The sequence below is a fragment of the Belonocnema kinseyi genome, chromosome 1, assembly GCF_010883055.1.
Source record: "Belonocnema kinseyi isolate 2016_QV_RU_SX_M_011 chromosome 1, B_treatae_v1, whole genome shotgun sequence".
In the NCBI taxonomy this organism is placed as follows: domain Eukaryota; kingdom Metazoa; phylum Arthropoda; class Insecta; order Hymenoptera; family Cynipidae; genus Belonocnema; species Belonocnema kinseyi.
In genome coordinates, this window is record NC_046657.1 from 142,269,932 (window position 1) to 142,285,607 (window position 15,676).

General features: G+C 25.2%; 1 protein-coding gene across 2 annotated transcripts in view; it reads right to left on the minus strand.

Annotated features, from left to right (window-relative positions):
- Positions 1–15,676, minus strand: part of LOC117171462 — a 111,284-nt gene that overhangs the window by 61,885 nt on the left and 33,723 nt on the right. For both annotated transcript variants that reach the window (XM_033358817.1, XM_033358807.1), the window contains exons 4-6: positions 12,500–12,816; positions 4,760–4,969; positions 355–534 (exon numbers count right to left, since the gene is read on the minus strand). In XM_033358817.1, the coding sequence (XP_033214708.1) occupies positions 355–534; positions 4,760–4,969; positions 12,500–12,816 (707 nt within the window). The remainder of the gene's footprint in view (positions 1–354; positions 535–4,759; positions 4,970–12,499; positions 12,817–15,676) is intronic.

Here is a 15,676-nt window from a genome sequence, read left to right on the forward strand (position 1 = left end):
AAAATTCCTTGGAATTAAAAAAAAAAAATCTTTAAAATCTTCGTTAATGCCCTGAAATATTTAAATCATTTGAAATAAATTCAAATTATTGAAATCTTTTTAGAATATCCCATAACATTTAAAATTCTTTAAAACTGTTGAAATTTCTTGAATTTTTATTTTTTTAATATCTTTTTTAATACCCTAAAATATTGTAAATCCTTCAAAATTATTGTAAATAATTGAAATTTATTAAGAATACCTCAAAGATATTTACAATCTTTTGAAATTGTTTCGCTATATTCAAAATTTCTTGGAATTTGTAAACATACATTAAAATTTCTAAAATTCTTTAAAATACCTTAAAATGTTTACCTTAATATAAGCGTGTCCAGCTCAGTATTTAAATATCCTTCAGTCGCCAGCAAATCCAATCTGAAAAATCTATTATAGCCCCAGCATTCTCCAATTTCAAAATCCGAGGCAAATTCTCGGACAATATTTTTACTCGTGTCCCGAGAACCTTGGTGGATCATTTCGACTCGGTACTCATATCTTTAAATATATTCAACACAATTAGTAAATAAAATCTACATCATTTAAAAAAATAGGGTTGTTACATCCATTCTTGCTCAAATATATTTTAAATACTGCATAAAATTCTTAAAATTTTGGTACGTAAAATTTTTTTTTTAAATTCTTTACTTTGTAGAAAAAAAAAATATTTAGAAAAAAAATCAAAAACGATGAATTTTTAAACACACAATTCAATTTGCAAATAACAAGAAAAAATTTGCCAGCAATGAAGAAAAAACAAACAAATTTTTAACAAAATATTTCAATTTTCAACAAAAATAATGAATTTTCAATAGTTCAATTTTCAGTTTAAAAAATATATAATTTTCAACCCAACAAAATCAAATTTTTAACAAAATAAATGAATTTACAAACAAAAGGAATAATATTCTAAGAAAAAAAGAAGAATTTCCAACAAAATATATGGACTTTCAGACGTATAATTGAATTTTAAACTAACAAACAAAATTTAACCGAAACTTTAATAGTTTAATTTCCAGTAAAAACAAAATTTTAAACCGAAAAAAGAAGGTTATATAAAATATTTTAATTTAGAAAAAAATGAATTTTCAACAAAAAAATATAAATTTTCAATAAAATTTAGTTTCAAAAAACAATGTTTAATAACAGTGTCGCCGTTTTAATCAAAGAAAAAAATTCTCGGCCCTTTTCCGGTTCGCAAAAATTTTTCACGGTCATGGAAATTTAAAAAATTGCACTCAAAAGCCAAAAAATTTTCCATTTAAAGTAATAAAAATTAAATATTCAAAATTAAATGCATTTAAAAAGCATTAAAAATGTTTCAAAACTGAACACAAATTGAAAGTTATTTTTATGTTAAATAGTTAAAAAAACCCTTAAAATTATTCAAAATTTTATTTCAAAATCTTGAAACATTTACATGTCCTTTGACCTTTTCTAAATTTTTAATTATTTTCATAATTTTTTCAGAATTTCTAAACATCTTGAAAAAACGATTTGAATATTTCCTCGATTTTTGTTTAATACCTGAAAACTTGAAAAAATGGGCTTAAAATTATTTTAAAAACTTCGAAATTAAATTTTTTTAATGCAAGAATTAACACTGTCACGTTCAAAGTTTGGTTGTTTTTGTTTAGCTTTTTTATATATAATAATTATTTCTAAATATTAACAAATTGTTTTTTTTTCGAAATTGAAATTTTTTTTATTGAATGGTTCGAAGTGGAATATTTTAGACTGAAATTGATTTGAAATTTGTAATTTATTAAAAGCCTTTGATTATGAATATCTTATTTTGAAGTTTTTTCAAAATTCAAAACAGTTTATTAAGTTTCAATCGAGGTTTCAAATTTCTTAAACTAATAAGTCTTTTTAATTCTTAAAGCACAATTCAATTTTAAAAATCAAGAATTAATTTATATCCACAGTTAATCAACTAAAAATGTTTTCTATAAAAAATCTTCGATTTTAAATCCATCTAATTTTTAATTGCTAAAGTCTTCAAAAAAAATCTAAAATGGAAAATTTTTTAAGTGAGAAATTTTCGAATTAAGCATTTCAAACTGAATTATATCATAATTGAAAAAGATAACAATTTAACTAATTATAAGAAAAAAAAACGGTTGAAATCAAAGTTGGCCAGATTTTTTTATTCTAAAAATTTGAATTTTCAACTAAAGAAGATAAGTTTTCAAGCCAAAGAAAAATGTGTCTAACAAAAAAAATTAAATTTCCAGCTAAGCCATTTATTTTTATTTTTTAAAAATTTTATTTAATTTTATTTTTACAAAAAAAATTTAAACATAGAAATGAATTTTTAACTAAAATATATGAATTTTCAAACAAGAAGAATTTTCTACAAAATAGTTCATTTTTAACCAAAATAATAATTTTCCAACGAAAAAGATAAATTTTTAACGGAAAGATATGAATTTTCATTAGAATATATGAATTTTCTACCAAACTTTGGATTTTTAAACAACAACAAAAAAAAGATAAATTTTCGATCAAAAATCTAATATTTAAATTTTCATTTAATCCATTTTAAAATGAAAATTTTCATCAAAATACTTCCATTATCAATAACAAAAAATGGAGGCAAAAATATGAATTTTCAATGAACAAGAAGAATTTTCAACAGAAAAAGATAAATTTTCAAGCAAAAGAAAAATGAATTTTTTATATAATAGCTAAATTTTCAACCAAACGGTTGCTTTTCCAACGATAAATAATTCTCAACCTTAAAGACAACAAAGAAAAAGATCAATTTTCGATCAAAAATCAAATAATTAAATTTTCATTTAAATATTTTTTTAAAAAATTCAACAAAATAGTTGAATTATCAATAAATAAAAAAATTGCAGGCAAAAATATCAATTTTCAATAAACAAGAAGAATTGTAGATACAAAAAAAAGAATTTTCAACTGAAAAAGATAAATTTTCAACCAAAGAAAAATTAATTTTCTAGATAATAGTTAATTTTTTAATTAAACGGTTGGTTTTTCAACAACAACAAAATGTTTAAACTACAAAAATGAATGTTTAACCAAAATAGATGAATTTTCTCTTGAAAAGGGTAAATTTTTAAGCAAAAAAAAGGAATTTTCAAAAAAATTGTTGAATTTTCTGCCAAAGCAATGATTTTTTAAACAAAAAGGGTTAATTTTCGAACGGGAAGAGTCTAATTTTCAACCCAAAGAGGCGAATTTTAATCAAAATACATAAATTTTCAAGATTCAATTGTAAAAAAAAATAAATTTTCAATAAAAAAAGAGATATTTAAATTTTCATTTCACCAATTTTCATACAAAAAAAATCAACAAATAGTTAAATTCTTAAAAAAATTCAAAAAATAAAATAAATTTTAAACGAAAAAATATGAATTTTCTCTAAAATACATGATTTTTCTAACAAACGTTGGATTTTAAAACAAGAAAGAAAAATATCAATTTTGGATCAAAAATCTAATATTAAAATTTTCATTGAATTAATTAGGAAAAAAAGATAAATTTTCAAGCAAAAGAAAAACCAATTTTCTAGAAAACAGTTATTAAATTTTCAACGAAACAGTTGCTTTTTCGAAAAAAATTCTCAACCATAAAAATGAATGTTTAACCAAAACAGATGAATTTTCAATTATTTAAAAAGGTACATTTTTAAGCAAAAGAAAAACGAATTTTCAAAAAAAAAGTTAAATTTTTAGTCAAAGCAATGATTTTTCAACCAAAAAGATTATTTTTCAACGAAACGAGACTAATTTTCATTAAAATACATGAATTTTCAAGGTTTAATAGTCAAAAAAATAAATAAATAAATCTGTAATCAAAAATGGGATATTTAATTTTCATTTTATCCATTTTCGCCAAGAAAGTTGAATTATTACAAAAAAATTCAACCAAAAAGATAAATTTTCAAACAAGAAGAAGAGTTTTCTAGCAGAAAATGATTTTTTAACTGAGAAAGATAAATTTTTAAACAAAAGGAAAAAGAATTTTCTAGAAAATAGTTGATTTTTCATTTTAAAAAAATTCAACCATATAAATGAATTTTTAACCAAAATAGATTAATTTATATTTGGAAAAGGTAAATTTTTAAGCGAAATAAAAACAAATTAAAAAAAAATAGTTAAATTTTCACCCAAAATATAGATTTTTCAACCAAAAAGATGAATTTTCAAACAAGAAGAAGATTTTTCTAAAAGAAGTCAATTTTTAAACTGAAAACCAAAAAAATTTTTAGGTAAAAGAAAAACGAATTAAAAAAAATTATTTAAATTTTTACCAAAGCAATGATTTTTCAACCAAAAAGATTAATTTTCAGCGGAAAGAGACGAATTTTCATTAAAATACATAAATTTTCAAGATTTAATATTCAACAAGAAAAATATAAATTTTCATTTCATCCATTTCCAAACAACAAAATTCACCAAGAAAGTTTAATTATTACCAGATAAGAATTTGAACCAAAAAGACTAATTTTCAAACAAGAAGAAGAGTTTTCTACAAAAAAAAATTTAGCGGAAAAGAAAAAAAAATTTTCCAGAAAATAGTTGAGTTTTCAACAAAAAAAAAATTAATTTTAAATTAAAAAGGATGAATTTTCATTTAAAAAAAAGTTTCAACTCAAAAAAAAAAAACACACACAGATTGATTACTTTCGAGGCTGGATATAGTTAAAAATATGCAACAACCCCTTTTCGAATTTCGAAAACTGAAAACCTACTTGGAAGTTTCTGGTAATCCAGCGCTCAGTTCTAAAAAAACGGACAAATAATTGCCGCGTACGACTCCATTTCCATCTGGGTAAACTTTCAATCTCCAGCAAAGTCCATTAACATGCAATGGTGCCGAATAAACAGGATCTGCTTTTAATTGCAGCTGCGTGAAATTTTGCATCGCAAAAGTCGCACTGTCGTATCCTGGAACAATTTCGCTGAAAACAAGAAAAAAGTCATTTTCAACCAAATAGTTAAATTTTCAATCAGAGCAATAAATTTTCAATTAAAATAACGAATTGTCATCTAGATTAATTTAATTTTGAACTAAAAAGATTAATTTTAAACAAACAAGATTAATTTCAACAACAAAAAATTAATTTTCAACTGAAATTGTAAACCTTTAGAATAGGAGAATTTTAAATTAAAATGCTAAATCTTCAACCAAAAAATTAATTTTCAACAAGCAAAAAAAAACATTTTCAAATAAGATTATTTTCAAATAAAAAAGAAAAATTTTCAATTAAAATTCCGAATCTTTAACTAAATAATTCATTCTTAACAACAACAAAAAACATTTTCAACCAAGAAGATTATTTTCAAATAAAAAAGAACAATTTTCAAACCAAATTGTAAATCTTTAACTAGAAAGGAGAATTTTAAACCAAAAGGATGAAATTTCCGATTAAAATTATGAATCTTTAACAAAAAAATTAATTTTTAACGAAAAAGATAAATTTTCAACTCAGAAGATTAATTTCAACTAAAAAATACCAATTTTCAAGTTAAATTATAAATCTTTAGAATAGGAGAACTTTTAATTAAAAGAATTAAATTTGAAATTAAAATGCTGAATCATCAACCAAAAAATTAATTTTTAAACAAAAAGATGCATTTTAAACCAAGAAGATTATTTTCAACCAAAAAATATAAATTTTCAACCAAGAAAATTAATTTCTACCAAAGAAGGTTAAATTTTCGACCGAAATTGTAAATCTTTAGAACAGGATAATTTTAAATTAAAAGGATTAAATTTTAAATCAAAAGGATTAAATTTTAAATTAAAGGGATTAACTTTTGAATTAAAATGCTGAATTTTCAACAAAATAATTAATTTTTAAACAAAAATATGCATTTTAAACCAAGAAGATTATTTTCAACCAAAAAAGATAAATTTTCAATTAAAATTCCAAATCTTCAACAAAAAAATCAATTTTTGACAAAAAAAGATAAATTTTCAACCAAGAAAATTAATGTCAACTAAAAAAGACAAATTCTCAAACAAAATTGTAAATCTCTCCCTAGAATAGAAAAATTTTAAATTAAAAGGATTAAATTTTCTATTAAAATGCTGAATCTTCAACCAAAAAATTAATTTTTAACAAAAAAAAGCATTTTAAAACAAGAAGATTGGTTTCAACAAAAAAAGATAAAATCTCAACTGAAATTGTAAATCTTTAGAATAGGAGAATTTTAAATTAAAAGGATTTAATTTTCAATTAAAAGGATTTAATTTTCAATTAAAATGCTGAATTTTCAGCAAAATAATTCATTTTTAACCAAAAAACTCCATTTTAAACAAAAAAGATTAATTTTCAACCAAGAAGATTATTTCTAACCAAAAAAAATTAATTTCCGACTGAAACTGCAAATCTTTAGAATTTTAAATTAAAAGGATTAAATTTTAAATTAAGATGCTAAATCTTCAATAAAAAAATTGATTTTTAACAACAAAAATAAGCATTTTCAACCAAAAAATTATTTTCAAACAAAAAATTACTTTGTAACCAAAAAGATGCATTTTAAACCAAGAAGATTATTTTCAACCAAAAAAAGATAAATTTTCAATTAAAATTCCGAATAAAAAAAATAAATAAATTTTTGACAAAAGAAGATAAATTATCAACCAAGAAGATTAATTTCTATGAAAAAAACAAATTCTCAAACAAAATAGTAAATCTTTAACTAGATTTTAAATCAGAAGGATTAAATTTTCAATTAAAATTCTAAATCTTCAACCAAAAAATTACTTTTCGACCAAAAAGATGCATTTTAAACCAAGAAGATTATTTTCAACCAAAAAAAAGATCAATTTTCAATTAAAATTCCAAATCTTCAACAAAACAATCAATTTTTGACAAAAAAGATAAATTTTCAACCAAGAAGATTATTTTCAACCAAAAAAGACCAATTTTCCACTAAAATTGTAAATATTTAACAACAATAGGAAAATTTTTGAACAAAAATGTTAAATTTTCAATTAAAATGCTGAATCTTGAACAACAAAATTATTTTTTGACGAAAAAGATAAATTTTCAACCAAGAAAATTAATGTCAACTAAAAAAGACAAATTCTCTTTGTCAAAAGACAAATTTTTAACTAGAATAGGCACATTTTTAATTAAAAAGATTAAATTTTCAATTAAAATGCTGAATCTTCAACCTAAAAATTAATTTTTACCCAAAAAAAGGATTTTCAAACAAGAAGATTGTTTTCAACCCAAAAAGATAAATTTTCAACTGAAATTGTAAATCTTTAGAATAGGAGAATTTTAAATTAAAAGGATTTAATTTTCAATTAAAATGCTGAATTTTCAACAAAATAATTCATTTTTAACAAAAAAACTGCATTTTAAACAAAAAAGATTAATTTTCAACCAAGAAGATTATTTCTAACCAAAAAAATTAATTTCCGACTGAAACTGTAAATCTTTAGAATTTTAAATTAAAAGGATTAAATTTTAAATTAAGATGCTAAATCTTAAATCAAAAAATTGATTTTTAACAACAAAAATAAGCATTTTCAACCAAAAAAATTATTTTCAAGCAAAAAATTAATTTTTAACCAAAAGGATCCATTTTAAACCAAGAAGATTATTTTAAACAAAAAAAGATAAATTTTCCATTAAAATTCCGAATCTTTAACAAAAAAATTATTTTTTGACAAAAAAGATAAATTATCAACCAAGAAGATTAATTTCTATCAAAAAAGACAAATTCTAAAACAAAATAGTAAAACTTTAACTAGAATTTTAAATCAAAAGGATTAAATTTTCAATTGAAATGCTGAATCTTCAACAACAAAAAAATGACTTTTTGACGAAAAAGATAAATTTTCAACCAAGAAAATTAATTTCTACCAAAAAAGATGAATTTTCAACTAAAATTGTAAATCTTTAGAATAGGACAATTTTAAATTCAAAGCAGTGCATTTTTAATTAAAATTCTAAATCTTCAAACAAAAAATTAATTTTTAAGCAAAAAAATGCACTTTAAACCAAGAAGATTATTTTAAACCAAAAAAGATAAATTTTCAATTAAAATTCCGAATCTACAACAAAAAAATCAATTTTTGACAAAAAAAAGATCTATTTTCAACCAAAAAGATTATTTTCAAGTAAAAAGACCAATTTTCAACTAAAATTGTAAATATTTAACAAAAATAGGAAAATTTTTAGTCAAAAAGATTAAATTTTCAATTAAAATTCAAATCTTCAACAAAAAAATCAATTTTTGACAAAAAAAGATAAATTTTCAACCAAGAAAATCAATGTCAACCAAAAAAGACAAATTCTCAAACAAAATTGTAAATTTTTAATTAAAATAGGAACATTTTTAATTAAAAGGATTAAATTTTCAATTAAAATGCTGAATCTTCAACCAAAAAATTAATTTTTAACAAAAAAAAAAGAATTTTCAAACAAGAAGATTGTTTTCAACCAAAAAAGATAAATTTACAACTGAAATTAGAAATCTTTAGAATAGGAGAATTTTAAATAAAAGAAGATTAAATTTTAAATTAAAATGCTGAATCTTCAACCAACAAATAAATAATAGTTTTGACGAAAAAGATAAATTTTCAACTGAAATTCTAAATCATTAGAATAGGAGAATTATAAATTAAAAGGATTAAATTTTCAATTAAAATACTAAATCTTCAAACAAATAAAATTAATTTTTAACAGAAATGATTATTCTGTAACTAGAATAAATTAATTTTTAATCAAAAAGAAGAATTTTCAACCGAGAAGATTATACTCTACCAAAAGTATGCATTTTCAACTGAAAAATATAATTGTTAAAAAAAAAATTACAATTTTAATTTCAAGTTAGGGAAATAAGTTTTTAAAGAAATAAAATAAATGTTCAACAAAATTGTTCAATTTTAAACAAACAGAAATAAAATTACAACCAAAAAAAGATTAATTTTCTACTACAAAAGAATAATTATTAACAAAATACATGTATGTTTAACCAAATATATATATTTTTTAAATGGAATTTTTAATCTAGAGGTCACTTTTTAATCAAAGAGGTAGATTTTCTAAAAAGACCAAAAATAAAAAAATTTGAACAGAATTGATCAATTTTCAACAAAAAATAGAACAGTTTAATTTTAGATTAGGGAAATAAGTTTTTAAGCAGTTAAAAATAAATTTTCAACCAAACAAAGGCATTTTCTAAAAAAAATAAATATACGTAAGAAAAATGTTCTGAAAAATAGAAGTTAAATTTTTAGTTCAAAAATTAATTTTCAATAAAAAAAACCCTAATTTTTAACGAAAGAAATGAAATATTTTAATTTTTAATGAAAATTTCAACCTAATAGTTGAATTTTTAACCATAAAGGTAAAATAATAACAAAGGAGATTAATATTTTACCACGAAAGTTAGAGTTTCAAGAAAATACAGAAAATTTCAAACAAATAGTTGAATTTTCAATTGAAAAATATTGATGTTTAACCAAACACGAAATAGTTTAATTCTCAATGCAAAACTTGATTCTTAATTTAAAAAAAAAAAAATTTCAAGCCAAGAAAATTAATTTTAAACTAAAAAGATTGATTTTCTACCAAAAAAGAATAATTATTAATGAAATACATGTATGTTTAACTGAATATTTTTTTTATAATAGAAGATTCAATCTAATAGGTGACTTTTTAATGAGGAAAAAATATGAATTTTCAATGAACAAGAAGAATTTTCAACACAAAAAAAAAATGAACTTTAACCTGACAAAGATAAATTTTCAAGCAAAAGGAAACTAAATTGTTTACATAATAGTTAAATTTTGAATTAAACAGTTGATTTTTCAGTAAAAAACATTTTTCAAATATAAAAATGAATGTTTAACCAAAATAGATGAATTTTCACTTAAAAAAAGTAATTTTTTAAGCAAAAAAGAAACGATTTTTCAAAAAAACTGTTAAATTTTCTGTTAAAGCAATGATTTTTCAACCAAAAATATTAATTTTCAACGAAAAACAGATGAATTTTCAATAAAATACATGACTTCTCTACCAAACGTTTAATTTTAAAACAACAAAGAAAAAAGATCAGTTTTCGATCAAAAATCTAATATTTAAATTTTTATTGAATTAATTAGAAAACAAAAATTCAAGAAAATACTTGAAACTTTTTTTCACGGACAATGAAATAAATAAACTAGAAATAAACTATAAAGCTAAAAAATGGCATTTAATGTAATCAAAACTGAACTAAAAATAATTTTAAGCAAATTTTTCAGAACTTCTCATTATCTTTTATAATGATTTGAATTATTCCTAGATGTTTTGTTTAATTCTGTAAAATGGAAAACATTTTTGACAATTTTGGAAATTGTTTTAAATCTTTTTAAATTTTTCAATTTAAATACTAAAAATACTTCAATGTCAAAAATCATTGTAATTTATATTCACTTTTGATCATCTAAAAAATATTTTTTTAAATCCAAAATTGTCGATTCCAAACGCCACTAATTTTGAATTTGTTAAGTCTTTAGAGAGAGAATTTTTTTGTTCTAAAAATTTGTAAAATTCCCGATGAAAAAATAAATTAACTGTCATTTTACGGTTTTTCTCGGTCACATACAATTTTCGATCATTCCCCGGTTTCCCGGAGTGGGGAAAAGGAAAAGGGAAGGAGCAAATGAGAAAGGGTGAAAACGGAAGGGAAAGAGAGACAAATGAGAAAGTGGGAAAGAGAGAAAGGGATACGGAAAAGGGGAATGGGGAAAATGAAAAGGAAAGGCGAATATGGAAAAGGATGAAAAGGGAAAAGTGAAATGGTAAAGGGGAATGGGAAAATGAAGGGATAAAATGAGAGAAAGGACAGGTGATAAGGGGGATATGAAAGGGGAAAATAAAAGGGGAAATGAGAAAATATGAAATAAAAGTGTAAAGAGAACGGGGAAAAGGAAAGGAGAAATAAGAAATGGTAAAAAATGAAAGGGGAAAGCGTGGAAAGGAAAGGGGACATGAGAAAATGGAAATGGGAAAGAGTGAAAAGAACAAGCAAAGGAGAAAGTGAGAAAGGATGAAAAGAGAAAGATGAAAAGGGGGAAATGGAAAAAGAAGAAAACGGGAAAGAGAGAAAGGGGAAAGGAAGACGGTGAATAAGGAAACGGGGATGGAAAAAATGAAAGGGGAAAATGAAAAGGGAAGGGAAAATTGAAGATATAAAATGAGAAAGAGGACAGGTAAAAAGGGGGGTAGGAAAGGAGAAAAAATAAGAGAGGAAATGAGAAAATATGAAAGAGAACGGGGAAAGGGAGAAATGGGGAAAAGGAAAGGGGAAATGAAAAATGTTGATAAGGGGAAGGGGAAATAGTGAAAATAAAAGGGGACATGAGAAAGGGAAAATGAGAAAGTGGAAATAGGAAAGAGTGAAAAGAAAAAGCGAAGGAGAAAATGAGAAAGGGTGAAAAGGGAAAGGTTAAAGGGGGGAATGGGAAAAGAGAAAACTAAAAGGGAAAGAGAAGAAGGCTCAAGGAAATGGATTAAGAGAGAAAGGGAAAGGAAAATGGGAAACGGGAAAAAGAAAAGGGGAGGGGGACATGAAAAGGAAAGGGATATTGACAAGGGGAAAAGTGAAACAGTACAGGGGAATGGGAAAGGCAGGGCAAAATGAGAAATGTAATTATGGGGAAAAGAGTGAACAAGATAAGGGAAGGGGAAATGAGAAAGGGAAAAGAGTGAAACGGAAAAAGGAAGGGGAAATGAGAAAAGCGAAAGAGTGAAAAAGAAAATGAGAAAGGGTGAAAAGGGAAAGGTGAAAATGGGAAAGGAGATAGGAAAAAATTAAAAGGGGAAATAGGAAAGAGAAAAGTTTAAAGAGAAAGTGAAAATGGTGAAAAGGGAATGGGAACATGAGAAAGGAAAATGGAAACGGTAAAGGGTAATGGGCAAGGGAAATGAGAAAGGGTAAGAGGGGAAATGAAAAAGGGGAAAGAGTGAAAAGGAAAATGAAAGGGTGTAAAGGAAAAGGGAAGGAGAAAATGTGTAATGATAATGGGGAAATGGTGAAAAGATAATGAGATAATGAGAAAGGGTGAAATGGGGAAAAGAAAATGGAAACGGTAAAGGGTAGTGTGAAAAGAAAAGGAAATGGGAAATGAGAAAGGGTGAAAAGAGAAAGGGAAATAAGAAAGGAGAAATAGTGAAAAGCAAAAGGGAAGCGGAATTGAGAAAAGGGAAGCGTGAAAAGGAAATGGGAAGGAGAAAATGAGAAAGGGTAATAAGGGAAAGATAAAAATGGGAAAGGAGATTAGAGAAAATTAAAAGGGGAAATGAAAAAATAAGAAAGAGAAAAAGAGAAATTGTGAAAACGGAAAGGTGAAAAGGTAAAGGGGAATGGGCAAGAGGAAATTAGAAAAAAAATGAGAAAGGGAAAAGGGTGATAAGGGTGATGGAGAAAGGGTATCGTCAAGGGTGAGTTCGATGCCTGTATTATTAATATTCGGAACTGACCTGTGAAAATCTGCCGGAACTGGAGCAGTGACGAAACTAGTCATAGGCTTCTTCCGAATCTGGTGAATCATTCGCGAGAGCTCGGAACTTTTGACTATGAGTTCCGATCGCGTGCAGGTGTGAAGCTGATGCTCGACTTCCTGCAACAAGGCTTCGAGCTGTTCAGTCTCCAAAGTGAGCGAGTTCTTCTGACCCATCAACGTCAGCAATTTAGCTTTCAATTGGGAATCTAGTCTCGCGATCATTAGCTCCACTGCATTTCTGATCTCACGAACCCTTTCGTCTTTCGCCGCCCTCACGGATTCCACGTTGCGTTCCTTTTTTTTTTTGTTTTTAAGGAAGAAAAAACAAAATCTTAATTGCTAATATCAATTTCTGATATAAATTTTTGATATTTCCTTACTTTTGGCTGTTCAATTAAGACAAAAAAGTGCCTAACATGAAATATGGGCCATTTATTATATATAAGTGTGATCAGGGTGCTTAATCAAATCAAGCCAAGGAAACGGGGAAAGAGATAAAGGGGAAAGGGATAAAATGGAAAAAGAGAAAAGGGAAGGGGAAAATGAAAAAGGGTGAAAAGGGAAAAGTAAAACAGTAAAGGGGAATGGGAAAGGAGAAAATGGGAAAGGTGAAAAAGGGGTACGAAGAGGGGAAATATAGAAGAGAAAAGGTGTCAAGGGAACGGCGAAAGGGGATAACCGTGAAGAGGGAATGGAAAAATAAGAAAGGGGAAAGGTAAAAAGGAGAAAGGAAAATAAAAACGGTAAGGGGGAATGGACAAGAGAAAAGTAAAGGGGTAGGGGAAAATAGAAAAGGAAAACGGGAAAGGTGATTGGGGAAAGTTCATAGGATACAAATAAAAGGGGAAAGTCTATTGGATACAAATAAAAGGGAAAATGGAAAAAATGGTAGAGTGAACGGGGAAATGTTGAAAAGGGAAACGGTAAAGTGGAATAGGAAAATGAAAGGGGAAAGGGTGAGAAGGGAAATGGGGAAAGAAAAATGGAAACGATAGAGGGGAACGGGCAAGGGGAAAAGTAAAAGTAGAGGGGAAATGAGAAAGGGTGAAAAAGGAAAGTTCAAAAAAGGAAAGGAAAATTGGAAGGTGATAGGGGAAAAATAACAGGGGAAATGGTAAAACAAGAAACGGTAAAAAAGGGTAACGGTAAAGGGGAATCGACAAGAGGAAAAGTAAAAGGGCATGGGAAAATAGAAAAGGAAAATGGGAAAGGTGATTGGGGAAAGTTCATAGGGTAAAAATAAAAGGAGAAAGTATATTGGATAAAAATAAAAGGGTGAAAAGGGAAACGGGGAAAGAAAAATGGAAACGATAGAGGGGAATGGGCAAGGGGAAAAGTAAAAGTGGAGGGGAAATGAGAAAGGGTGAAAAGGGAAAGTTCAAAACAGGAAAGGAATATTGGAAGATGATAGGGGAAAAATAAAAGGGGAAATGACAAAAAAGGAAACGGTAAAGGGGAATGGGCAAGAGGAAAAGGAAAATGAGAGGGGAAAATTAGAAAGGGAAAAATATGAAAAGGAAGAAGTGGAAATGGTTAAGGGTATCGTCAAGGGTGATTTCAAAATGTTTAATTAATAAAAATTGTATCAATAAGTGTGATCAGGGTGCTTACTCAAATCCTGAAAAAAATGCCCCGACAATTCCAGATTTTTGAGGTATCTCAAGTTTTTCCCAGGTACAATTGTTCACTATACGGAGTCTTTGAATTAATTCGCTTTTTTTTTAATCGACTCGAAATACGTGTAAAGTTTCGTGAATTTATTATAATTAGTGGTTTTTTCAGTTTCTTGAAATTCAATTAATATGTTTCGTTTAGAAAGCTTTGGGAAATTGTATTACGACATTTTCTTAATTATATTAGCACCATCGATTAATATAATACTTAAATAATAATGAAAAAATTATTAATGATTTTCTCAATTTATCTCGAAAGTTCATAAATAGATTTTTAACACCCTTCAAATTCACAACTTTTCAAATGAAAATATTGTGTTTTCAACCAGACAGGTGAATTTTTAACCAAATAGGAAAATTTACAACCAAATAGGAGGATTTTTAAACAAAATGGATGCATTTTTAACACAAAAAGATTAATTTTCAACTAAAAAGAGCAAATTTTCAAAAATGTGATTGAATTTTGAACTAAAAAAGATCAAATTTTCAGTTAAAAAATTAATTTTTCACGCAAAAAAATAAATTTTCAACCAAGGTGATGATTTTTCAACTAAAGTGATGAATCTTCAACTGAATAGATGAATTTTAAATAAAAAGGTGATTTTTTAATAAAAGAGTTTAACTTTGTACCCAAAAAGATTATTTTTTAGCAAAATAGATTAATTCTCAACCAAATAGTTTAATTTTGAACTAAACAACATCGGTTTAAAAAAAATCGGAATTGTGAAATTTTCAATTAAAAAAATATATACATTTACCAAAATAAACAAAAATTGTCAACCAAAGTTATCAATTTCTGACAAAAAAGTTTAACTTTCTACAAAAAGGATGGATTTTCATCTAGCACGCTAAATATTTAAATGGAAAAATTAAATTTTTAATTAATTCAAAGATGAATTTTCAAACTAGAAGATTAATTCTCCACCAAAGAAACGACTTTTAAACAAAATACATAAATCAACGAAACAGTTGCATTAACAACTAAACAAAAATACATTTTCAAACAAATAGGAGAATTTTTTACTTAAAAAAACTTAAGAGAAGAGTTTAACTTTCTGCCAAAAAGATTAATTTTGAAAAAAAGAAAATGAATTTTCAAACAACGAGATTATTTTATACCAAAAAATACGCTTTTTAAACAATATATATAGTTTATTTCGGCAAAAATTTATATATATGAATTTTTCCGAAAAAGTTTAATTTTCAACTAAAAAAGAGAAAATTTCAAACGAAAAGGAGAATTTTTAACTTTAAAAAATTAATAAGAGTTTAACTTTCTACCAAAAAGAAGAATTTTCGAAAAAGAAGATTAAGTTTCTGCTAAAAAATACGATTTTCAGACAATATATATATTGTTTATTTCGGTAAAAATTTTTTCGGTGTAAGATGGATCTTGGATGGTAGTAGACAGGGAGTGATGTGGATGAAGAAATTGGATGAAGTAAGGGAAAGCAAGGGAGTAGGGCAGAGCCAAACGGGTG